This window comes from Rhinolophus sinicus, linkage group LG15 (assembly GCF_036562045.2).
Source record: "Rhinolophus sinicus isolate RSC01 linkage group LG15, ASM3656204v1, whole genome shotgun sequence".
In the NCBI taxonomy this organism is placed as follows: domain Eukaryota; kingdom Metazoa; phylum Chordata; class Mammalia; order Chiroptera; family Rhinolophidae; genus Rhinolophus; species Rhinolophus sinicus.
Window position 1 is genome coordinate 49,964,433 of NC_133764.1, and position 27,675 is coordinate 49,992,107.

At 36.2% G+C, this 27,675-nt stretch overlaps 1 protein-coding gene across 1 annotated transcript; it reads left to right on the forward strand.

The window, feature by feature from the left end:
* Positions 1-13,611: 13,611 nt before the first annotated feature.
* On the forward strand, positions 13,612-26,582 carry MEIOC (meiosis specific with coiled-coil domain). Its single transcript, XM_074319415.1, has 8 exons — positions 13,612-13,958; positions 14,523-14,654; positions 17,350-17,507; positions 19,455-19,559; positions 20,476-22,345; positions 22,843-22,977; positions 25,744-25,924; positions 26,343-26,582. Exons 1-8 carry the CDS (start codon positions 13,893-13,895, stop codon positions 26,570-26,572), a joined length of 2,877 nt encoding a protein of 958 aa, XP_074175516.1. The 5' UTR covers positions 13,612-13,892; the 3' UTR covers positions 26,573-26,582.
* The last annotated feature ends 1,093 nt before the right edge of the window (positions 26,583-27,675 follow it).

The window sequence follows — 27,675 nt, forward strand, 5'->3', positions numbered from 1 at the left end:
TTTTTTTTAACAGGTGAGGAATTTTACTAGGACTAAGTGCCTTGTCCAGTCACAAAGGTCACAAAGCTGCTAAGAGGCATTGCTGCATCATGAATCAATACCTTCTGTTTCCACACCCAGGGCCTTTGTCCTCTGAGAACTCAGATCCAGGACTACACCATCCCAGAAGTGGCCTGTCTTTCTGCAGCTGCAAGAGGGAAGTTAGGCTGGTAGGAGCAACTGATTAGGATTTGCTAAAATACCCCAGCCCTGCCATGCCATACTTAAAAGTCCATTTGGTCTTGGTCCCATGTAGTTTCCTTTCCACTTTAAAATATGAATCTCTTCTGAGGGAAAGCCAATCCATGTGTTTCTGATTCATTTACACTTAATTTCTCCAAATAGTGCTCACCCTGACATCCCTAAGTTTCACAGATTTTCTAGAAGATAGGAAACAGGGAGACGCCAAGTGTGGGAAGAGATGGAGCTCCCAGGCACCCACTGGGATTATCCCCCTTAGGACAATAATGTCTCCTATCCTTACAGTGGAATCTGAGTTGAGCCTGACTTCAACTCCATTTACCAGCTTCAGCTCTAGCCAAGGTGATAGTTGTAACACCTGGGCCAGCCAGCATGGGACTCCATCCGGAACATAGAACATAATAAAGCTAGAAATGAACTTGATCCTTGATAGCTTGGCCAGGACATGGAGTAAGGTCATGTGTGAGAGAAGCAATGATTCTTTGGTGCTTCCACTATCCTAATCATATTCCTCAGCAGGAGGGCTTCAATGTCCCCTCTAAGCAAATCTGACCATAACAATGACATAGAAACATGAACTGGAATAACATGATAGGTAGCCCTTGATGGAGAAAATATAAGGAGACAATACAGCAAAGTGGGAAGTGCTGTGTAGTAAGGCAAACCTGGGTTCAAAGCTTGGATCCAACATTAAGCCCAGGGAATTTAGGCAAATTACTTAACCTCTGTGAATATCATCCATAAACCCTCACCCCAGAAGATTGTTGTAAGAATTAAATGAGATTCTGTGTATGGAGGATAATTAATATGCACTTAATAAATGGCAGCTAGTAGTGTCATATTATCTGAAAGTAAAATGCCATATGGTGAATTCATTCTTTATTCCCATTTAAATCATGCTCTAAGCAGTCTCCTTGGACCCTGTTGAGTCCAATATGGAAGTTTTGGTAATAATCAATCAACAATAATCTAATGAGAATGTGATGTTGTAAAGCTAGTGCTGGATGTTATGAGGGTGCACTGGAGAAAAGAAAAAAAGTAGCAGGTTTACAACGTTGTTGAGGAGACATAACACTAGTCGCAGATGCTTGAGAAAAAAATCACAAAATAGTTTAGCAGTAGATTAACAGAATCCAAGTTGAGCCTTGTGCTACTGGGGATGCAGAAGCAAGCTCGGGGGACACAGAGGTATGCTGCAGGATGGCCTTAATCAGGAAAGGCCTCTTTATAATTTTGAACTTGGACTTGAATTTTAAGCTTCCTTAGTACACTATGAACCTGAAGCCTGGGATTTTATAATAAAAGTTCAACTTTTTTTGTGTGTGTTAAAAATTTATGGAGAGGATGGAATGGGGGGAAACTGCTTAATGGGTATGGAGTTTCCTTTTAAGGGATATTTTGGAACCAGATAGAGTTGGTGGTTGCACGACAATGTGAATGTACTCAATGCCACTGAATTGTTCCCTTTAAAATGGTTAACTTTATATTACATGAATTTCAACTCAATTTAAAAACTCAAGGAAATAAAATTATATTTTTAAAGGAGTAGCTTTCCCAGTTATTAGAAAATATTTTTAAGCTACAGAAATTAAAACAATGTGTTATTGGCACAGGAATAGACGATAGATCAAGGGAATAGAATGGAGTCCAAATGCAGACTCAAGTGTATTTGGGATATTAGCTAAATAAGACAGTTAAACTCAGTGGGGAAAAGATGGATTGTTCAATAAATGCTATTGGAACAAGTGGCTAACTATTTGAGAAAAAAAATAAAGCTAGACCCATACCTCACAGTTTATACCAAAATGAATTCCAGATGGGTTAGATAATTAAATGTAGAAGAATGGAACTATGAGAGTTCTAGAAAGAAAATATGGTAGCACGTTGTATAATCCTGGGGTGATGGGGGATTTTTATAGGCTTGACATGAAACCCTGGAACCAAAAAGGAAAAGACTGATAAATTTGACCATACACACAAAACACACAAATAAAAGCAATTTCTGTATGTTCTGCACGGCAAAAATTACTATAAACAAGGTTGAAAGACAGATAACAAATTGGGAAAATATTTGCAATTCTTATTATAGATAACTAATTTTTTCAGTATACAAAGAACTATTTCAAGAGAAAGCCAATCACTTCTGTTGAAAATAAGAATGGGGCCGGCCTGGTGTCTCAGGCAGTTGGAGCTCCATGCTCCTAACGCCTGAAGGCTGCCGATTCGATTCCCACATGGGCCAGTGGGCTCTCAACCACAAGGATGCTGGTTCAATTCCTCGACTCCCGCAAGGGATGGTGGGCTGCGCCCCCTACAACTAACAACAGCAACTAACAATGGCAACTGGACCTGGAGCTGAGCTGCGCCCTCCACAACTAAGACTGAAAGGACAACAACTTGACTTGGAAAAGGCCAGGAAGTACACACTGTTCCCCAATAAAGTCCTGTTTCCCTTCCCCAATAAAATCTTTTTTTAAAAAAAAAGGAAAGAAAATAAGAATGGATAATTTATAAAAGAAAAACTGAATGGTCAACAGACATATAAGAATATGTTAACCTCATTAGTAATTAAAGAAATGTAAATAAAATCAACAAGGAGATTGTATGTATTACTTACCAAATTGATAAAAGAATTATTACCCAGGCAGTAGATCCTCTGTACTTCTGGTAAAGGTATAATAAAATAGTATAACTTTCCTGGAAATTTTTTTCTTTTTTTTTAATCCTTCTAAGTCTATAGATAGACTTAGAAAGGTCTTCAGAAAATATTGTCTGGTGAAAATGGGGTACACATCACAATGTGTCCCCCATCTCTTTTATAACATTTTCCAAAGAAACCATGTAATAACCATAAGCCCCAAAGGTAGGAAATTTTTATAACCACCCTAAGTGTAATAAAACACACACACACACACACACACACACACACACAAATATGTCCATGAACAGGACAGCACATGAACCCAACTATATAAATTGTGAATTGTAATTTTAGAATTTTCAGGACAGAAGCTAAAAATAAAAATATTCTTTCAGCACCATCTCATAGAAATATTTACCACTATTATGTTAAATTATGCCCCAGTGTTTCTATTTGTGACGAGGAAAATTAGATGACATGTGTTTTCCATTATGCTTTGGTGCCTGTGTGTGTGTGTGTGTGTGTGTATACACAGAAGAAAGAGACTGAAGGCTTTGACAGTAGGGTGGGATTTCTAGGGATTTAAAAAAAATTTTTCTTTAACTTACTCTATATTGTTTAACCTCTCCAGAACAAGCAGTGTTATCTTTGTAAACTGAAAAAAAAATTTAAGAAAAGAGAAAAAATTAAGGTGCAATGGATATATATTTTTAAGCTGAGTTTTTTAGTAACTGCTTCCAGCATGGGAAATTTCTGAAAGAGAAGCAGTCGCTATCAAACAATGTTAAATTCATTGTAACGGGAAGCAGGAGGTCAAGGTTGTGGTCCTAGTTTTGCTGTTAACAGTGATGAGATCACTCACAAGACAAATCACCTCTCCCAGCTTCGAGGTTAAGAGGAGACTAATACCTTTTCCGCACAAAGTCAGGGCCTGAATCAGATAATATCAAAATTATCTGTCAAAAGCTTTGGGAACCCCTGATCTCAGTTCAGTTAGTATTCATTTTGATAATAAGGTGGCGAAATTGTTCTTGGTCTGGCTTACAGGGAGCGAAAATAACAGCACTCCAATTCATCACCATCACCTGCATCATTCACTGAATTCACCATTTAGTACTCAGCCTCTTGACTGAAAGGCATGGACAGAGCAGAAGTTCTCAAAATGTAGTCCTTGAAGCCAGAGGTATCAGCATCACTCCTGAATTTGTTAAAAATGCCAATTCTGGGGCCACACCCCAGATCTATTCAATCAGAGAGAATCTGGGAATTGAGCCAATCAACAAGCCCTCTAGGAGATTCTGATGTGGGTTGAAGTGTGAGAACCACTGGCATAGGTGAAGCTATTCAACTGATGGCTGAAACCAGCCACGTTGCTTATAACACAAGAAGTACTGTTGTGGGGGCGGCTGGATGGCTCAGTTGGTTAGAGTGTGAGCTCTCAACAAGGTTGCTTTAGGTTCAATTCCCGCATGGGATGGTGAGCTGCGCCCCCTGCAACTAAAATTGAAAATGGCAACTGGACTTGGAGCTGAGCTGCGCCCTCCACAACTAGACTGAAGGACAGCGACTTGGAGCTGATGGGCCCTGGAGAAACATACTGTTCCCCAATATTCCCCAACTAAAATTAAAAAAAAAAATAATAAAGTATTGTTGTGGCAGATCAGAACAAGACGATTGGCACAGAACATAGCTTCTAAAATGTGTTCAATTCCTAAAATTTGTGTAAAATAGCCACACATATAACTGGTGTCTTATTCCAAAGGTCCACAGCATTTGTATGTTTTATGTTGAAGAGCTACTTTTTATTGTCTTAGAATCCTTGATTGTGTTTGTTATAAAACTATATATATATATATATATATATATATATAAAGAGAGAGAGAGAGAAGGGATGAAGTACAGTGAGAAAAAGCATTATCGTATATTACGTTCTCCTTCCTACCAAAACAACTGATGCAAACCCTGGACAGTTGTTTCTAAATTTATGGGTAAATATCTACTAGTCAGGGAGTCTGATCTACCTCATGCCAAAACATCTAAGTAAATAATGAAAAATTTCACAAATGAAATATTTGGTGCCATGTAAGCTTTAAAATGTTGGTTTTTAAAAAAAACCTTATATTTTTATCTTTGTAAAAGCAAACAAACAAAAAACAGTATTAGTGTAGACCTACCTGCCTCACATTTTGCTGATTATTTCCAAAAGACAGAAGTATTATCCTGGAAATTATAGATAGTAGGAAATTATCTTGATGGCTGATTATGATGGTGATTACATGAGTAGATAATTGTGAGAAGATAATAATGCCTTACTACAGACTGAGAATTAAAACAAAGTGACTGTGATCTTATAAATGTCCATTTCTCCAGGAGCAATCCTTGTGGAAAACATGAGTTCTAGAGTCAGCTCTGGCACCTCCACTTCTGTGATTTGGACTTCTCTGAGCCTCAGTTTTCTCATGTGTACATTTGAGGACTGAGTCAAATGACCCTCAAGGGCCCTTCCAGATCTAAAATTCTATAATTCTATGGTTCTAGCAACTTGAATTTTTCTGTATTCTAATTTTGTGAGGAAAAGAAATTATAAACAAAGCTTTCAGGAAGTAATTTTAATTATATACTGTTAGCCCAGTCCTATCTCATCGAAAGCTCCAGTGCTATACAATGATTATGAGTTCAGAATCTATTCTGAGGGCACTGTAAGAGACTGAACCACAAAGTTTATGTTATGGTTATTATAATTATCCTATTGGGCATTTTATTCTGTTCTAGTTATATAAATATTTGCTAATACGTATATGGTCTAAAACAACTTCCATTTAACCAACATATGGAATGCATTGGAATACTTCATTTCTTGCTCATTCTGATTAAGTGGGAGTTCAGTGAATTTCTCTCTCTTCTGAGGAATTCAACAAGTTTTTATGTCTGGCAGTTCATTAACATCACTCAATCTTTGAATGATGAGGCTAGAAATTGTTGTCTCTAGGTTATAGATGGGGATGTGGAATCAGAACAATTTAGAGTTGTAAGGAACTTTAAAGGCTGACTAATCAGACCCTTTATTTTACAGCCGAGAAAAGTGAAGCCTAGAGAAGGCAAAGGCAAAGACCCAAAATTTGGAGATCGTCTGGACAAGACATGGAATAAAACACTAGGCCACTTGATCTCCAGCTTATTTTCCAACAGAAACTCCCCAATACATTTCCCTTTTGGTGCCCAATATTTAAGACCTACATAGGAAAAGCTAGTTTTATTTAGGGTTTACCTATGTTATAGGTAGTTTCTATCTCTTCCCAACCCCAGCCTAGGGCCTAAATTCAATTCAACTGTACAATGGTCTGGAGGAGAGAGTTCTTAAATGAATGGAGATGCAAGACCCCTCCTTAACTTTGACAATGAAGTGTGGTTGAAATGGAGAGCCCCTTTTAATCGTTAATATTTACATAATCTCAATGTTCAAGGAGGTTGCTTACAAACTAGATCATATTAGAGAATTAAACAGTCCTTGGTACAATCAGTAGAGCAAGGAAGAAAAGAATGAAGGATGCATGTGTGTTGGGGAGGAGGGAGGAGACTGAGAACTCCAGACTGGTGCAATGTATTAAGGAATGATATTATGGGTAGAAGGAACAGGTTAGGGAGGACAGCCAGGAAGAGCACTGTTGCCAAGAACTGTTATCAATTAACATTCTGGAAACCACAGCCATACTTCTCTTCTTTGGGGATCCTATAAAATGAGACCATAAAGATTCACTGAGCCAACAGCGCTGGGGTTGCACATTGGTGCGGGTGGTAGGGAATAAGGATCAAGAGGCTCACAAAGGCATCCAGACGTCTGCTTCACTGGAGTGGAAAAACCATCACAGTGATTTCTACAATACATCTGGCAGGACAAGGTGCCGCAGAAGCCAACTAAACTAGCTGAGAGTAGGCATAAGCTGCACACACAGAGAGAGGTTTAATTCAAGAGGTGTTGCTGAGTTGTGAAAGAAACGGGCCTGCCCTAAATCATAGGCTCACCTCTCAGTCTGATGGAAATGTCAGTCCTGTGTTCTCGTCCTTTAAGAAGGAAGGCCCTACCTTTGGAGAAAGAAGCTATTGAACACCTCTGTTCTCATTTGGGGGGTCCATAAGTTCCCTGTGCAGTTCTAGGAAGCCAAGAACATTATGGGCCTGCCTCTTTGTAGCCTAAATAATGCATAGGTCAAATTTTGTCACTCCAAAATACCACTGAGATTTGGGCAAAGAGTTGGACCTAAAAGCTATGCAAAGGTTGGCAACAAAGAAAAGGGGCAAGGTAAAAGCAGGGTCCTCTCCCAGGGAGTATGTGGAAGCTGAAAGTCTAGAACAGGAGTGGGCAAGCTTTTTCTGTAAAGGGCCAGATAGTAAATATTTTAGACTAGTATGCCATAGTGTCCTTGTCACAGATACTCTACTGCCACTGCACAGCAAAAGCAACCATAGATGATACATAAGTGAGTGTGCCTGTGTTCCAATAAAACTTTATTTATGGACAATAAAATGTGAATTTCATATAATTTTCAGATATCATTTTTTGTAAAAATTATTTTCAACCACTTAAAAATTTTAAACCATTCTTAGTTCGTGGGCCATATAAAAACAGGCAGTAGACCAAATGTGGCCTGCAGGCTATAGTTTGTAGACTCATAGTCTAGAATAATGATGTCCAATAGAAATATACTGACAGCCACATAGGCAACTTAACATTTTCTAGTAACCCCTTGTAAAAACTAAAAAGAAACAGGTGAAATTAATTTTAATAATATATTTAACCCAATCTATCCAAATATTATAATTTCCTTATGTTATCAATACAAAAATTACCAATGAGATATTTCATACTCTTTTTTCATTCTAAGTCTTCAAAATCCAGAGTATATTTTATACGTATAGCCCATCTCAATTCATTCCAACTATATTCTAGGAGCTCAACAGCTACACATGGCTGGAGGCTACCATGTTGGACAGTGCAGATCTAGAACAGCATCAGAAACACATGGAGAGCTGTTCAAATACAGATTACTGGGCCCCATCCCCAGAGTGTCTCACTTAGTAGGTATGGGTAAGGCCCCAAAACTTGCATTTCTAACAAGTTGTCCGGTGGTGTTGATGCTGTTGGCCTGGGGACTATGCTCTGTGAACCACTTGTCTATAAACTGGAGCAGAAAGAAAAACTAGAGAAGCAATTAGGAGCCAGGAATATGTAAAAGGAAGAGGTGAAAAATAAATACTAAACAATGAGATATCATTATACACCTAATAGCCAAAATTCAAAGTACTCATGACACCAAATGCTGGCAAGTTTTTGGAGCAACAGGAAACCTCATTCATTGCTGATGGGAATGCAAAAGGATACACACTTTGGAAGACACGTTGGCAGTTTCTTATAAAACTAAACATACTTTTACCATACAATCCAGCAATCATGCTCTTTGGCATTTACCCAAATGAGCTGAAGATATGCCTACACAAAAAGCTGCACTTGGGTATTTATAGCAGCTTTACTCATAACTTAGAAGCAACCAAGACGTCCTTCAGTCGGTGAATGGATATACAAACTGTGATACGTCCAGACATAAAATATTATTCATTGCTAAAAGAAATGAGCTATCAAACTATGAAAAGACATGGAGGAAAGTTAAATGCATATTACTAAGTGAAAGAAGCCAATATGAAATGACTCCATACTATATGATTCCAACTATGTGACATTCTGAAAAAGATAAAATATGGAGACAGTAAAAAGACAGGTGGTTACCAGGAGTTAGGAGGGAGAGTGGGATGAAGAGGCAGATCACAGAGGATTTGCAGATCACAGAGGATTTTTAGGGCAGTGAAATTATTATGTATTATACTGTAATGGTAGCTACATGTCATTATACATTTTTCAAAACCCATAGAATGTACAACACCAAGCATGAACCCTCATGTAAACTGTGGATTTTGGGTGATAATGATGTGTCAATGCAGGTTCATCAATTGTAACAAAGGTACCACTCTGGTACATGATACTGATATTGGGGGAGGCTATGTGTGTGTGGGAGCAAGGAGTACAGGGGAACTCCCTTACTTTCCACTTAATTTTGCTGTGCACCTAAAACTGTCTATGAGAGAGAGAGAGAGAGAGAGAGAGAGAGAGAGAGAGAGACAGAGAGAGACAGAGAGAGACAGAGAGACAGAGAACACCAGATTATTAAACCAGACTAGCAGTAGGACTCCAGATCAGAGGAAAAGAACTGGAAACAGAGGTAGAGCCTTACAACTGGGACAACCTCTCTTACTCCACCCTCCAAAGCAGGAGTTAAGGAAGTAGCTTCTCCAGATTTCAATTTTGTAAGTGTCCTGGGGGAAGGACAGAGCTGGAGAACCCTGCCTAATTAGGGGCCAGCTCAGAATGTGAGTCTGTTTTAAAAGCTTTTGCAATGGAACAATTATCTCCAGCCTCTGACAAACTCCAAAAGATTCCAGAGCCTCTTCTTGTTTAACACAATGATCTACAAAACAACCCAACCATCGTATTGGACTTATATGTATGTCCTCTCACAATACCTCAGACTGCTGAAATAGAAAGTGAGATAGATAACATAATATAGAAATGTGGGCTTCTTAAAGATTACAATAATTAGGAGGGCTACACATTTTCAGGAAAAGTCTATAAATTCAGAATCTATTTCCCCCCCTTAAGGGTATATAATCACGCAATTTGGAAAGCACTTCTTACATGAATGTCCTTTGATTACCCTTTGGAAGAAAGCTTGCTTGCAGCGGTACATCACAACACATAAAGCTTTCCCGGACCTTTAAAAATGGGTCCCCTCATGAGTCCTTGAACCTTGTGGCCTAAATTAAAACTCTGAATCTTACCTTTTCTTTTTTTAAAGAAGCTGTTGTCTGGTCCACTGGTGTCAGAAGACTCTTCATTATAGTCTCAGGGTCGCTCAAATTCACGAGAAATTCAAAGGTCTAAAGAAAATTTATAAAGATATCTTTTTAAGGTGTCTTTTTCTGGTGGCACTCTTCTATGAACACTTTCTAACATCTGTTTCCAATCAAATACTGAGAAATAGAAACTCAGTTTTTGAGGGCAATGAAACAGAGATATTCAGAACTTTTCATTTTACAATGAAAACCCTAGTTCAATGTCTAATTCATCTGTTTAAATATCAAATATAATTCTGTTAAAATCCATTCAAGAAATGTTATATTTAGAAAATATCAAAATATAAAAAGATGAGAAAGAACAATAATTCTGACCTCTGAAGGGATAGGAGACGTTTGCTATAGAAAAAGCACATTAATATTATCTTTGATAAATATTGATCAACTCAAGTATCTTTCCCCACTCTAAGCAGAAACATTTACTCAGCAAAGGCAAATGCATGAATCTTTCAGGGTCTCATCTCAAACTAAAAAGAAACATACAAGTTTTCTGGAGCACAGATTAAGAGAGAGTGACCTGGAACTCCATTCAAAAAGCAGAAAAGCAGAAATAAGCTAACCTCATACAAAGGAAGAAGCTATTCAAATAATGCTGGAGAGCCAGAAAAACACTAATTTGAGTATCCTAAAAAAGGAAAAGCAGTTTCAAATAGGTTTAGAAAGGAGCATTTTGTAAGACTTCCAATAAGCTATTAAAGGTTGAGAAACCATATCTGGCAGCCCAGTTAATTTCAGAAGGAATAATTAAAGGAATTTAGTCCCTCAAGTCAGAGAAGCCTGTGAAGAATTGCATAGTTTGAATTGCAGCAGGTTTGCAGCCCATTTAGGTCATTGGATCACTAGTCCATTAGGAAACTGGAAAAACAATTCATTTGATACTTGTGAGTATATATAACAATCCTGCAGTCGTTAAATTATATACTGATTTGGAATTATATCATTGCTCTTTATCAAGGATTAATTCAGAGTTCTCTCTTTAGCATGGAAGTTGTGCCCCCATACACCTTCAACTTTCAAAAATAAGTGCTTTATTCAAACTCAGAGTTTTACTTGGGAAAATAATGAAATTATTTACTTTATCACTCAAAACATTTCTAGGTGGCAGACTGACTTATTTTTAATGAAACATAATTTTTTGTTCCAAAACAAAACGTTTAAGTATCTGTAAAAATATAAAAAGGACTTCATTAATGTAACTGAAGAGTACCTCATTGTACATTGTCTTCCAGAGTTGAAAAAAAAGTTAACCTTTAAATATATTTTGGAGGAGAAAGTCTGCATTCTGCACTAAGTTTTCAGGATGAAATAGGCTTAAATTGTTCCTAGTTCTATCAAAGAATGTTTTTAAATATCTTTTTTAAATATCCAACCATAAATTTATATTCACTTAACTATCCCCAAAATAGCAAGGGGTAAAAATGAGTTTGTTACTTGAGGGCACCATCATTCTGAGTTGGGTCAAGGTTACCAAAATGTGATCAATCTTATTATATAAAAATCTTTCATGGTTGCACCTATATAGGGACATTTAATAAATGGAGAGAGAAGGTCACCATTGCCCCTCAAAATTTTAAATTCAGATGAAAGCAGAGAAAACATAAAGCAATTGAGTATTTCTAACTCCTTCTCGCCTTAATCTGAAGTTTGTGTATATCTTTGGATAAGATTGTGAAACCAATCTCACCCACATCTCAACATACACATGCAATGAATGAGATCTTCCAAAAAAAAGATACTGTATCACATTCTCTAGAATGGCTATACTTAAAAAAAAGGAAAAATGTTGGTAAGAATGTGGAGAAACCCTGGTGGATTGCTGGTGGGAATGTAAAATGGTGCAGGTGGTGTGGAAAACAGTTTGGTGTTTCTCAAAACGTTAAACAGAATTACCATACGTGCTGGCAGCACACGTAGCCCGCCAGCCCAGCTCCAGGGAGAGTTGTTGTTCACAATCATAGCTGTAGAGGGCACAGCTCACTGGCCCATGTGGGAATCGAACTGGTGACCTCAGCTTTAGGAGCACGGTGCTTCAACCACCTGAGCCACCCTGTAGCAGTATTATTAACAATAGTGAAAATAATCCCAATGTCCATCAACTGATGAATGGGTAAATAAAATGTGGTATACACATATAGCAGAATATTATTCAGCCATAAAAAGGAATGAAGTTCTGACACATTCAACAATATGTGGATGAACCTTGACATTATGCAAATGAATAAGACCATCACAAAAGGACAAATACTGTATGATTCCACTTATTATATATGAGGTCCCTAGAATAGGCAAGTTCATAGTGACAGAAAGTAGAATAGAGGTTTCAGGGGTGGGAGGTGAGGAAATGGAGAATTGTCTACTGTGTACACAGTTTCTGTTTGGGATAATGAAAAATTTCTGGAAATGGATAATGGTGATGGTTGCACAACACTGTGAATGTACTTAATGCCACTGAATTATACACTTTGAAAATTATTAAACCAAAATATACAAGGAACTCATGAAACTCAACAACAAAAAAACAAACAACCCAATTGAAAAATGGGCAGAGGACCTGAAGAGACATTTCTCCAAAGAGGACCTACAAATGGCAAATAGACATATGAAAAAATGCTCAACATCACTAATCATCAGAGAAATGCAAATAAAAACCACAATGCGATACACCTCACCCCAGTTAGAATGGCTATCATCAACAAGACAAAAAAGGAAAAAAAAGAAAATTATTAAAATGGTAAATCTTATGTATATCTTATTACAATAAAAAAGATATATAAGAAGATGCACAGTTTTTCAAATTCTTCTTGGTACGCCAGGAGAGAGACAGAGAATAGTAAGTTCTCAATGCAAGGAGGAGAAATGAGCTCCGTGTCAGCAACTTAAGGGTGAGGTAGGGAAAGAAATGTAATTGGTACAGCCACATCACCTGGTCAGCTTTCTAAAACCAAAACTGAGTAGAGATCCAAAATAACTATGAAGACAATATGGGCCAATAAAACTCATCCGACTACCCTATTTCTATTTGTGCCTGAGTTATAAGAACATCTTCCACTTAACTGAGTGCCTCTCAAGTTTTCGTTTTAAATATAAACACCTTAGAGGTGCTTACTGTGTTTACTTTTATCAACTTCAATATTTCAGTGCACACAAAAAATTTTTTAGCATTGGAGACAAAAACTCGCATTTTTCTGAGATACCACATCCCCAAATGGGACTGCCAACGTAAATGACTGGTTGGGTGCGGATAAGTGTACTTTGTTCAAGAGTTATATTAACAGCAAAATGCCTTCACACCCACTGTAGCCTGGGGCTGACGACAGAGACCGGCTCTCCCTCGGAAGGGAGTCCCAACAGGCAGCTCCAAAAGGGGTCCCTCACCCTCTGTAAACGAGCACACGTCTATTATTCTCTGGGTGGCTCCAAAGGATTCTGGGAATTGGGGAGGGGCAAGGGGCAAACATGAAATGTTGGCACAAGGCTCACAGCGGATAGGTTTAGGATTGTCAGCCAGTTGCTGAGCTATTTCTCACTTCTCACACCCGGTAGACCCGCGTTCCTTCCCCACTCTCTACGCCCCGCCTGTTTGCCCTATTAGCCAATCATCGGGCTAGTGCTTGCCAGTCTGGGCCAATCCCGGACACGTTTACTTTGAGCGGGAAAGGCTCAAAAGCTGCAGGAGAGCGAGGGCCGCTAACCGCCCATTCTTGGCCTTGTCTCTAGGAGGTAACAGGCCCTGGAGGCAGTTGCCCATTGGCTGGGCAGCGGGCCAATGAGGGGGTGCGAAGCGGGGGGCGGGCCTCACAAGAGGGGGCGGGGCGGGGCGGTGGCGAGTCGCGTGCCGGGGTTGGCATGTAACGGCCTGTCCCCCCCGCCCATCCTTCCCTTGCTTTGACCCCCCACTCCCCCGCCCACAGACCCGCTCCAGGCAGCGCCCGGGGCGGCGGCGGTGGCGGCAGCGGCGGGGTGCGGGCAGAGGGAGCCGGGCCTCGACGCCCCCCTCGCCCCCGTACCCCAGAAGCTGTACCTAGTCCCAGAGGGGCTAGGGGGCCCCATGGAGGTGAGAGTGGCAGACCTCTGGCCGCCCCTTCACCCCTCAGGCCTGAGGGAGGGACTTGAGGTAACCGGTGGGGACGGTCCGGGTCCGGGTGGCGGCCAGGCTTGGAGGATGGCGACGGTGAGGAGAGGCCGAGGAACGGGTGCATCCGCACATGGGGTTCTCTGAGGAGGCCGCGGCAGGGCGGGAGAGGGTAGGTCGCTGGTGAGGAGCCCCGACGGGGCGCCCGGGCCGTGCCGCCAGGACCTGCGCAGGAGCGAAGCGACAGGTCGGGTCGTAACTGGGGATCGCGGTGCGGGCTGACAGGACGGACCGGGTGGGACTAGGGACGCCCCGGCTGCCTCCGCCGCCGCCACAGCCGTCGCCTCCACGTCGGGCAGCGGCGGCGCTGAGGTGGTGGCCCGCAGGGTAGGCCTGTGTGGGCGGGTGAGGGCGGCGCCTCTGCGTCGACCCGCAGACAGCCTGAGGGCAGGGAATCCCAGCGACCGAAGCGCAGGCTCCAAATTAGCGTCGTCGGGGATTCCGAATTGTGCTAGGGGAACAGTCGAGGGGAACAGTCATCCGCCGGCCGTTTCGGCCGTGACTTCGCACTGCGTGATGTCTCTCTCTGGTTTCCTGTTCGTGCAGCCCAAGGTAGCGTTCCGTGGAGGTGCGAATCGCTGCTGGAACCTCAGTGCCGACGCCAGCAGATTAACGGATGTGTTCAACAGCGTGATGCTGACCGGCTCCACTTCCTTCTATGATTCCTACAAATCTCAGGTGCATTAATCAATTGCCCTGTGTTTGAGGATTTATTCTGAATCAGATCCGTTTACCCGAGCCGATTCATATTGGTGTTTAAATTGCTCCATTTAGAACCAAAAAGCCGTAACAGTTTGAATAGTTTTTACATAATACATGTTTTGCTTTAAAAATAATAAGCTTTTTCACTGATTCTTGCTTTCATCTTGTGTTCAGCATCACATGATGCCAGATATGTAAGAAAATCCATATTTTCTTACTGAGACCTTAAAATACTTTTTCCTTCAAACATTTATTGTTAAATACAAGATTTTTGTCCCTCCTTTATTATCTGGCTTTAACAATGTCTTACATTATGTGCTACCTTTTACCTCACCTAAAACATTTAATTTTGTTAGGCATGTTAAATTATTAGTCTTAGGGCAATGTAAGTCATTTTTACTTGAAATCATTTAAGCAGGACATCAATGTTGATATTGTTATTATATATTAACAATATCCTGAAATAAATTATTTAATACACACTACAATCTTGTATTGTGCTCACTGTACAGACTGAGAAACTGAGGCTCACAGAGCTTGTTTTGTGCTCTAAGTGACAAAGACCAAGTGGAACCCAGATTTTTCACAGCCAAGACCAGCATTCCACTGCTCTCTGTAATGTTAACATCGCTACTAAAATTTACTTGAATTTAATTTCAGTTGTTTTAAGTATATCAAGGATATAAGTGATGCATTTTGAAGTTACCCAGACTAATTAATATGCCAACCCCAAGTATTTGCATATTTAATTTCCATAAATGTTTTAACTGAAAAGGATCCAGGTATTTATGTTTGAATCCACCACATTACTTTAGTTGCTTGTTTTATCCTAGAACCTGAAATTTAAATCAATCTTTTAAAAGGATTCATTTTTTTATTGAAAACTTATTTTTAAATGTGAAATATATTTGAAAAAATACTCCCAATATATATTTAGTTTCCAACACTATTTACCTCCTTATTACATAATCTGAAAATGCTCCTTTTGTTTAAGCAAATATTTCAAGAAGATGAACAATTATTTATGTCGCTTTGGATACTTCACACCTAAAAAAGAGTCAAGGTGGGCCTATGATAAAAACTTCAGAATTAAAAGAAAAAATTATGAAAGGTTCTAAAGGTAAAAGCTTTTGTAAAAGTTCTAACATCTGGAAAGGTAGTTTTTAGTGGCACTCTTAGCAAAATTTCTTTTGTGCCTCAGTTTCCCCAGCTTTAGACTAGTCATCATAATATAAGCTATAAACAAGAAAGTTGTATAGTTCAAACAATCACCATAACCACAATTTAAGCAAATGGTTGTAAAATATTTGAGATTCTTGGAGATTGGATAATTGGAAGGTGTTAATTTTCATATTTTATTGCTATAGTATAAGCTCAGTGTCATATATTTTAAATGTTGTTTTTCAATTATGTCTATGAAGAACAAAAATTTAGGAATACTTTGATCTAAGTATGTCTTCTCTCAGTGTATAAATTTTGACCAATAATAAAAGCAATTAGAAAAATTTTTTAGCCAGTATTATATTTCTTCTGTATTTATAAGAAAATATAATTTCTACTGTGTTATGTTTGGATATTATCGTTATTACATCTCAGGTTTTAGTAGTTCCTATTTGCACAGTTAAAAATACTTTCAGACGTCTTTAAAGAAGCATTTTTCTAGAATAAAATACATCTAAACGCTTAATCTTTTTTATTTGTTGTTTATTAAATTCATTCTACTATTTAAAGTATTTTTAAATTTTTCAGTGTACCTCAATCCATTTTGTAAGGAGGCAGGATTTTAAATAATTCATTAAAATCTTAAAATTCAAATGTTTTACTGCATTTACTCAAAGTTCATTATAGAAGTGTCATAAGAAAAAAATGAACTAGTATTTTTCTTCTAATTGAAGTAATATCTTTAAAATTTCTGAAAAGATCATAACATTTTATATATCATCTCATTTTGCAATCTCTTGGAAATAGAGACTGAAAATTAAAGATACTGTTTTAAAAGGTCCTAGAGTAGAATTAAGAAGACCTTGAGTTTGGGTTTTAGTTTTGTTAGCTATTGGCTCACTAACTTATAGCCTCAGTTTTCTCACTTTTAAAATAGAATACCCGTATCACAAGGTTGACTGAATACAATAACATATATGGAATTTCTTTGAAATTCTATATAAATGTACATTAACTTTTTTAACAGATTGAATGCATTAAGACTGAGTTTTGTAAATGATTTATTCAAAGTAACATTGATAGTTTCCACATTATGCTCCTCTGTTCAAAAAATTAAAACTGCAAAAATTGTAGGTGTTTTATACTAGGGATAAGCAAGAAGTATCCCCCAAGGGCTACATCTGCCAAGAGCCTGTTTTTATAAACAAAATTTTATTGGAATACAACCCTGTCCATTTATTTACATATTGTCTGTAGTTGCTTTGGTGCTACAACAACAGAGTTGAAGAGTTTCAACAGAGACCGTAGCAGCCAGCAAACCCTAAAATATTTATCTGGCCCTTTACAGAAAAATTTGCCAACCCCTAGCGTAAAGTAAGCTTAAGTAAGTCTAGATTTGATTTTGTCTCCCAGCTCTTACGCATGTGTTATTTCCTCCTATTTTGTATTATATCACTAATATTCTGTAATAAATATAGTATTGATGTGTCTAATTTTTTTTAAATTTCAGAGTGAAGACAATGTTGACTTAAGGCAGACCTATACTCCACTTTCTTCATCTACAGAATATTCAAGTTCTGTAGATTCTTCACTTTTGTATGCACCATGGTCTACTTATGGAGATGATATTAAACAGCCTTCTAATTCTCAGATCAATGTAAAAAACAGGTAAATTAATAAATTATATTTCTCTGGCTAAGTAAAGTGTTTTTAGTTTGATTATATAGGATTAGCTCTTTGTTCCCTAGATCAGCATTTTAATTTTTATACTATGGCATTATAATGTTATGTTTATCAAACTTTTAGGAAACCCTCAACTGGGAAGTCATGTGTATATAATTGTTAGCTTATTACTTTTTTTTTATTCATTAGAGACAACCCTTAGTGAGTAAATCTTAAGTTCTCTTTTGAAAGATATATAAATGAGTCACAATTTTTAGATTTTTTTTCATCCAATTCTAAATTTTTTTCCTTCACACGTACACAATAAACAGGATTTTATCAAACATAAGATACTTTTAATTATTGTTCTGCTCAATTCCACCAATAATAAGGGCCTACTCGAATCAGATTCTCTCCTACTGGGAATATTAGCATTAACATGGCAAATATTATCCCTGCCTTTATAGATCTTACAATAATGATGATGATGATGACTTGCTAGGCACTGCAAGTATAGTGAGATTGAAAAGAGGAAGTATAAAATATTATGGGAGCCTATTGCAAAGAGAAGTCTAAGGGACTGACATCTACATTTATTTTAATTATACACAAGGGAGCAGTTGATAGAGGCTGATGTGTGTTTAGTATAAGCAGGAAATAATTCTTTTAAAAATCTTATTTAAAAATTGTTAAAATTTTTAATTTTTTTGTAAATTCTCTATAAAATAGTGATTTTAGAAAGACTAACATAATTTTATAAAAAGCAAAAGTATTTTTTAAGTTGATACATGTTCATTGAAAAATTAAGACTTTACAGAAATATATAAGGGAAAGTAGAAGTCTACCTTAACACTGCCTCCTCATCTCCCAGTAACAACTATTAATAGTTTAGTATATATTACATTGAATATTTTTCTAGATATATACTAATATGCTATTATACAGAAAAACTTTATATTGAATATTTGTGAGATAACATGTAGTAGAAAAAGCATTAGACTTGTTGGCAGACCATTTTGTTTAGCACGTATAAAGTTTGGCAAATCATACACCCTTGCAAAATACAAGTTTCTTAATATCATAAATGATCATTCATTCAACAGCTGAATGATTACTAATACTTGCCCTTCTTGTGTTATGAAATGTTTGAGTTTCGTGCAAATATAAGGTATTATTTCTAAAATCTTCTAATATTATGAAATGTTAGAAATAAAATATGAGAAAACAAGAAGTTACAATTTAAAACAACATATTACTTCTAGGAACAAATCACTCCAAATCCACAGGAGGTAAAAAGGCACCAATTTTCCATCATTTGCTTTTTACATTTTGTATTATTTAGACAGTATTAGTAAGTCACCAGGTAGAATTTCAGGTACATGGAACTCCAGTGATCTCTTTGGCAAAGATTTAGGGATAGCCCCCAAATATGTTACTTTTAAGGAACTGCAATATCACTGTAGTATTGACAATAACCATATCACATTTCACTTTTTAATCCAGCATTTAGTATAAAGAGACACAATAAGAGAGCAATGGGTCCATCTGGTTTTCAAATCACAATGAAAAAAACTGAGCAACTGTTGATGGAATGATGTATAATAGAACCAGACATGCTCTCAAGAGCAGCCAAGGTACTAAGTATCATAGGTCAGAGATTTATATTTTGGTCACCTAAAATGAATAGCATGTGTTTTGGAAAAATAAGAGGTAAGCATACATTGTGAACTAGACATAGGATTTGAAATGAAGGAGAAATATTTATGTAGCATAGACAGTATGCTAAAGGAGAAATTATTCTTGAGTTCTTGTTCCCTCTTTATTTGAAATGATGGTATAGATTCAATCCAAATATTTTATAGAAAAATAATGGTAGAATAACTCTGGAAATAAAAATCAATATATTGTATTTCATTGTGAGTAAAATAACTTACATGTAATATTTATTTGTAGGATTCAAACAGAAAGAAATGACTATGGCAGTGAAACAGACTTATATGGACTTGTGTCTAACATTTTGGAAGAACAAGATAAGTCACAGCCATATTTTGCTGATGGGTTAGTATATTATATAAGCTATATAGTGTACAGTAAACTTTCAAATTCACATATAGTAGATTACCCTATTAACTTTTATTTTTACTTAATAAAGGATCATCTGACAGTAGACATCTTAATTCAAATATCTGTTTTTTGGAGCCTTGATTTGTTAAGGTCCTTGCCATACAATTGAAAGTTTCAATCTAAGGTTTGATTTGCTATTAAGAACTTTCATTTGGAAAATTACTCTTGCATAATTCAGAGCTATTTCCCATGAGTTCATGAGCTAAAATTTGGCTTAAAGAGTATAAATTCCAAGGAGCTTTTATATCTATATCCCAAAGAATAAAACTATCGTTTCTGCTTTCCAGAAATCCATGTGGATTTTATTCACTGGTAAAAAATGTTTAAATATGCTTTAATTGTTTTATTTGGGTATGAAAGCCATATTACCCAAATGCCATATTTCATAAATAGGGAAATATGTAGCACACATGTAACCAATTAAAATATTTTAATTTCAATAATAGTTTGAGCAAAATACATCTTTTTTCATTGAAAAAATTGTGGTCAACACCACTTGTATTATGTTAATAACCTAATTAAAGGAAAAACTTGTTTTCTGCTTACAATAGATGAAAAATTTATGTAAGATCATGCAGTCATCAGCCTCAGGCCTTAGTTAGTGACTCTTGGCAAAGTATAGTGAAGACATGTTAAGATTAAAATACATCATTTATAGAGCAAATAGCACATTTCAAGTGATAGATAATTATTTGGATGTCAATTATTTGGTAGCTTATAAGGCAAGGTTGGAAAGGATTAGAGAATGGTGAGGGGGGTAACATAAATGTTTTTGAAAACCTTTCCTTCTCCACTGAGGAGATAAAGTCTTAAAACCTAAGTTGTAATTAAATATATTTACTTGTTCTAGGACCTGCTCCTCCAATTTAAAGTCAGTTTGGCCATTGAACACAAGCAGATATGCAGATCACCATGACCTCTTAACAGAAACCAAAAGGCCAATAGATACAGCCATCTCTCAGCAAGCTTTTTATAGTGGTGAAACTATGTCAGCAGTGGAAAAGCAATACCTGCATAATAGTAATCTCACACCACAACAAAAAATAGATGAACTTTATCATGGATTTACTGGTTTAGACCTTGAAGAACAATGGATGTACCCTTCACGAAGCGATCATTCTAACTATTACAATATTCAGACAAATGATACAGCTAAGACAACATTCCAAGAATATCCATTTATCAAAAACTGCTTCACACCACAAGCTGGTCTGTCTGACATCATGAAAGAATCAGGAGTTGATACTTACCCTTACGGAAGAGAGAAAATGTGTGTTAAAAGTCTTGAAGCACCATTACAGCAGAAAAGGGCAGAAATCTTTCTTTCCCAATTTAATAGATACAATGAAAATGCAGATTATTGTAGATATCCAGAATATGCTCATCCTAATAAGGCTAAGCTTAATAAGTGTTCGAATTTTAGTGTCCAAGATAGTAAAAAATTAGCCAACGGCACACCTGAAACACCAACTGTAGAAACAGATACCTACACAAAGTTATTTCAGGTTAAACCAGCAGGTCAGAAAAAAATGGAGGAGACAATACCTGACCAACAGAATTTCACATTTCCAAAAACTACACCACACCTGGCAGAAAAACAGTTTGCAAAGGAAGCAGCATTCACTGCTGATTTTGGCTTAAAATCAGAATATGGACTAAAACCTCACACAGCTTGTCCAGCTAATAATGATTTTGCTAATGTCACAGAAAAGCAACAGTTTGCTAAACCTGACCCCCCAAATTCTGAGTATTTTAAATCAGTGAATTTATTGTCAAACTCAGCAACATCTGCAGCAGGTATCAACTTAAATAGACCAACTTGGATGAATATCCAAACAAAAAATAACACTCTTATTCCTTATCGAAATCAAGGTAACTTGATGAAATTAAGTAGTCATTTAAGTGCAGCTTCAAAAGGTTCTAACCATTCTTCAGATTTCCCCCAACTATCATCCACAAATTTAAACCCAACTAGCAATTTATTTCAGAAGTATTGCCAAGAAAACCCTTCGGCATTTACTAGTCTTGATTTTAATTATAATGGTGCAGAAAGAATTCAATCTGTCAATCACATGGAAGGACTGACAAAGACTGCAGAAGAAAACCTCTTTGAATCGGTTACTGATAAAAAACTAAAGCAACCAAATGGATTTTGTGATAACTATTCAGCTCAGCAGTATGGGATCACTGAAAATGTAAACAAACATAATTTTCAAGCCAAGCCCCAGAGTGCGCATTATGATCTTCAGGAAGGTCCAAAGCATTTAGATGGTTTATCTCAAAATACATACCAAGATCTGTTGGAGGCACAGGGTCATTTTAATAGCCACAGACAGGGAAGTGGAGACAACAATATTAATAGCCGTGTGAATCACACACAGGCGTCATGCTTTTCTAATTACATGATGGGAGATTTAAGGCATAATCAGAGTTTTCAACAACTTGGTTCAAGTGGGTTTCCCCTAAGATCCACCCACCCATTTGGCCATTCAGTTGTTCCACTGTTGGAGTCTTATGATTTGTTTCCTTATGATGACTTAAGCCATTTATATCCTTATTTTAATGATATGATGTATGGTGATAATTCCTTTTCTGGTTTCGTGCCAACTCTTGGACTTCAAAGACCAATTAAAACCCGTAGTGGACCAGCCAGTGAACTTCATATTCGTCTAGAAGAGTGCTATGAACAATGGCGAGCATTAGAAAAGGAGAGAAAAAAGGTAACACAAAGCTATCCATTTAGAAGTAACTTAAGAAGATAGGCAGCGTGTCCCTCTGCCTATCTTCATTTTGTTTACCTTAGTGTAGTTTGAGTACTTGCCTTATTTCCAAGCCGAATTCTCTAATAAGTAGTATTTGTTAAGTCCACGACTATAAGAAATTAATTAGGTGACTTAGACTAAGAAAGCTTGTGATTTAAAAAAAAAATTACTTATGTAAAGTTCATTTTGCCTATGAAGTAGACTTTTTCCTTAATGGGTTAAAAGTTAATTTCTTTGAATTTTTAAAGTATTAAACTGTTGGGAGTGTTCAAGTATTTTATTTATTAAGTATGACAGAAAAATACTGTGGGACTGTGGTTTGTATTTGCTGCCTTTTGATACCAAAACAGTTTTTAAGGGAGTAATTTTCAATTTATTGCTTAGGCCTATGAGAAATATTCACAATTGAATCATATTTGGAAAATTCAGCACCTAAAAATTATAATATTTTACAGACTGAATTGGCCCTTGCCAAGAATTACCCAGGAAAAAAAGTATCCAGTACTAACAATACTCCAATTCCAAGGCTGACTTCCAATCCATCTAGAGTTGATCGCTTAATTGTGGATGAACTTCGAGAACAAGCCAGGGTAAGCTATAAAAACATCCAATAGTGGATTTTTAAATTGCTTAATAAGATTTTAAAACATTTCAACAAGTCAGAGTTTTAAAGGATTTTTAAATCACATTTATCTGTAACTCTCTGAAATATATTCTTTTCCATGTTTGGTCCTAGAACTATGATTAATATTTAGGAAAGGGAAAATAGCCCCCCTCATTCATTTAAAAAGTAAGTTTAGTAACTTAAATGGTTCCCCTTCAAACCCAAATTGGCAGTGGAGCTAATCCTCAACAGAAAGAAATTTTTTAAAGCAAAAACCATTTTGAATATTATTTATAGGGAAAGTCCCATTTCTTTGTCACAAGCATTTGTTTTCTAGATTGATGAGCAAGCTGTGCTTGCATTATAAAGATGATAAATTAACAGGGAATTACCATATTTAATTTTCTTAACCCTGCACTCATGTAATTCAACAAACATTAAGTATACACAGCAGTGTATTAAATACTGACAAACAAGTATGTAGGTATGCATAATTTTATAAAATAGCCTTGTTTTGGAAAAGTAGTATATCATTTCAAATCAAACGTAAAGAATCCTGACGTTAAGTCCTTTTGTAATTTAACGAATTATTATTCCTATTATCTCTTATAATTTCAGAATTTTCTAATCAACTATAATAAATTCTTTTTTCTTTTTTGACCTTCCTCTCTTAAAAAGTGAAACTATTTTCCAAAAAGAATCTGATGAAAATGTCTGAGAAAAAGCATGCAGTGAAATATAATGCTTCTGTGATTGAATAATTTTTGGAATTATAAAAATCAACATAACAGTCTATTTTATTGAACATCAGTTTCTTACTTTTACCATACTGTCTTTAAAATATAGATATGAACTATTTCAGTGGAAAAAGATTGATTTTACCTAGCTTTCAGCCTTAGTCAGGTGGGATTCTTTTATCAAATTTGTAAATTTGTACAATGGAATTTATCAATGGTATAGTCAGATACTGATATGGGTTACAACCAGATGTTATGTTAATAAAAACTTCAGTCTTTTATGATTTTTTCTTAAAACTGTTCCAAGTTAAAATTCCTTTTTCTTAATAATACATTTCTCAGCAATAAATTAAAGGATTGAAAACTGTGGATATTGGATTAGAAAGTGCAAATTAGTAGACACAATATAGTTATGGGGATATAAAATACAGTATGGGGAATATAATCAACAATGTTGTAAAGATTATGAGTATGTAAGGTGCCAGATGGGCACTGGACTTATCAAGGGGATCACTTCATGGTCTGTACAGATGCATGACCAATGTGCTGTATACCTGAAGCTAAAGTAGAATAATATTGTATGTCAACTATAAATACATATGGTCACGGGAGGTGGAGTATATATAAGATAGTCAATGGTATTGTTAACAGTTATGTAAGATGTCACTGGGGTAGCAGCTTGAGGGAGGGGGGTTATCACTTTGTGAGGGGTGTAAATGTCTATTATGTTGCTTTGTATACCTGAAACTAATAAAAAGACTGTGGATGTTAAGAAATACACTTTTACCAGCTTTGGTTATGCATCCCATCAATTTAGGTTATGTTTATAGCTGTTACAATAATTTTGTTTTATGTATATTTAGCAACATTAGATCAATAATACAGAGGGCAAAAATATTTTCATATGTACTACTCTCTAGGTTGCTAGTTAAAAAATATTTTTAAAGTTTATTAAAAATCACCAGTGCAAATTTCTTTATACTGATCAGTTATTCAAAATGATTATTTTAAAAATATGTAATTGATAGTTCACTGGAGTTATTTTTAATATCTTTTTTTTCTTTTGTTGTTTTGTTATCCCTTCAAGGATCTAGGTGGTTGTACAGTTGGGAGCAAAATATTTAATACTTGTACACTTTTGTTTTCTCCATGGGCCTGAACCAGCATATACTTATTCCAAAGAAACTTAATATGTATGAGTGTGAGGGTAGAGGTGTTCATTCAGGTGCCTTTAGCTTCTTAATAGAGAGGTATTTTCCTAGTCTCTTCAATCACTAAACACCAAGTGCTTATGCGAATTTTAAATCATTTAGTTCCCAAAGGAAATTATTCAAAAAGTTCTTTCCTCTACCTTTCAAGATTAGAATTTGAAACAAGTTAGGTATATACAACTATGAAACATTCTCCTTACTGATCTAATATATCAGTGCCCTTTTTAAAGCTTAATTAACCAGAAGATTGAGAGACTTCCTAATTTTTCTTAGTTCTGATAATCGTAGGATTCATTCTGTATTATTTCAACATAAATTTAAAAAAGTATTTTCTGGATTAGGGATGCCTTAAAACTACAACTAGGCAATATCATTATCTGAATATTTGTGATTTCCAAAAAGAAAACATTGGAGGCCAAGAGAAGACTTGCTGAGGTCAGGATTAATCAGTGTAGGACTTCTCCCCTTTAGCTTAATTTTTTTTCCCTTTAGATTATAATACCTCCTCACAACACTATTTGCAGGCTACTCTGCCAAAAACAGTGTCGGATCTATATTTGCATTTACTGTTAATGACATAGGAATGTTTGAATGTTTGACTTTTTCATTGTTGCTTTTTCTCATTAATTGGTTACCTGAAAGATTTTAGAATTAATATACAAGTAGGTACTGAAGACTGACTTTCCATCTTTGTTTCCTCCAGCATGATATCAGGACACAGTATTGAAGATATGTTTTTACCTAAGTTAATGACAAGGCTATGTGGTTACATGCCCTTATCAAAATTTAAAATGTTTCCCTCAGGTTGTGACTTTACTAGGCAAAATGGAACGTCTTCGAAGCTCTCCCCTTCATGCCAATATCTCTACTGCTCTTGATAGACACTTGGAGTCCATTCACATTGTACAGTCACGTAGAAAGGATGAAATTGTTAATGCTTCAAATCGACAAAGGCAAGGAGTTCCTAGATGCCAAGATGACAGAGGTACAAATATTAATGCAAATTCTTCTGATAAGGCAATGAGATAGTTTGAATGTTAATAAAATCAGATTCTAAGGTTAAAAGGTTAGAGTGCTATAATTTACACTTATCTAAAGAATAAATTGGTAAATGCTGCCGACATAATCTACTCCAAAAGTACCTTGATCTATTCTATCCATTTAATTATAGTAACTCTGTCAAAGTCTGTGTTCTACCCAAAGCATAGTTGTCATACAAGTCAGAAATAAAGTATTAACACTTTTAAATATTACGTCAAGTACTTTGGTTAGCTCAGTCAATACCCATCCTTCGTTTATAAAAATAATGTTTGATCATTTAGTAGCACAGCACTGGGTCTTAAGAATTAAGGGTTACTTAAATGGTATCTAATGTGAACTGGCCCTGAATGTTTCTTTTATAGATGTTTTTGCCCTTGCTTCAGCAATTAAAGAGATGTGTGTGGCTACTCGGAAAGCACGCACTACCCTGTGGTGTGCACTGCAGATGACCTTGCCAAAAACAGCCAGTACAGCTGGCCAAACAGATGTGGAGAAGTCTTTACAAGATATAGTAAACTGTGAAGATAAAGTCCATGAAAGCATAAATAGTAGCAATCCAGTGAACCAGAGAGGTGACGCAAACAAACATTAAGGAAATGAAATGCCAGCAGAAAGACTAAAAAGCTGATAAGTAAATGTATCAAGACATGCTAAAAAACTTTAATGAACTTGTCAAACTTGAAAATTTCAGTACATTAATTTTCTTTCAGATTTAAAGTTAGTACCTTAATGAAGTCTAACTTCTATTTAAAAACCTTCTGTTTGGAATGAATCAGATACAGTTTAAAGTGAACTCAAAGGTAAACTTGACTACGAGTTCTGAGTAGTCAAAGATAAGTTTAAGTAAATATTTCCTAACAGCTAAAATATTGCTTAAACCCATTCTGCAGTGCAGGTAAATGCAAAAGTGAAATTCTTCTAGAAGATAAGTTTCATTTAGGTCTGCCTTAGTAAGTATAATTCCAAATAATGACTCTAAATGACTGTAACCCAATTATGGCTACAGTCTAGTAAGCAAGACAAGTTTCGATTGTGATATAAAAGTGTTTTCCTTATATAACTTGATAATACCTAGGAAACAAAGGAAAACAAAGATGAACCCAATATTCATGTAAAATTTTAATATTTAAAATACTACCATATTTATAAATTTGAAATCTTAGTGCCTAAATATATGGAGGGAAATGCAGCTGATTCTCCTAAATTAGTGATAAAAGTGCCAGTGTAAAAACCATGCAAGTTACTGAATATAAAACCTGTTCAAATCATTTGTGTACATTCTTAAAATTTAATTACACTATCAATTATTAAATAATTCCAATTTTAAAGTATTTAAATTGAATCAAAACATTTCCTTTTTCGGGATCTTTTAGACTTGATGCACAGTAACTAAAATAATGACTTGTTTCAGTACCCTTAGTTTGCTGCCTTTTATGAGGGTATCACGAAGTTCTAAAATGTATTTTTTTAAGGTTAATCTTTAGTTTGCAATTGGTTAGTGTATATTTTATGTAGTTGTGTTCATTAGTTTGCTTCTGTATTTTTTTAAAAGAGCTCTTGTAAGCTTGGCTTTTTCTGTTTCTCATCACTTAATAATATCTTTGTATGGAACCCGAGTAATTTATTCATTAATATGAAATGTTGGTATTATGTGACTCAGAAGATCTTGGGTTTTAACATTTCTAGCATGAGTTA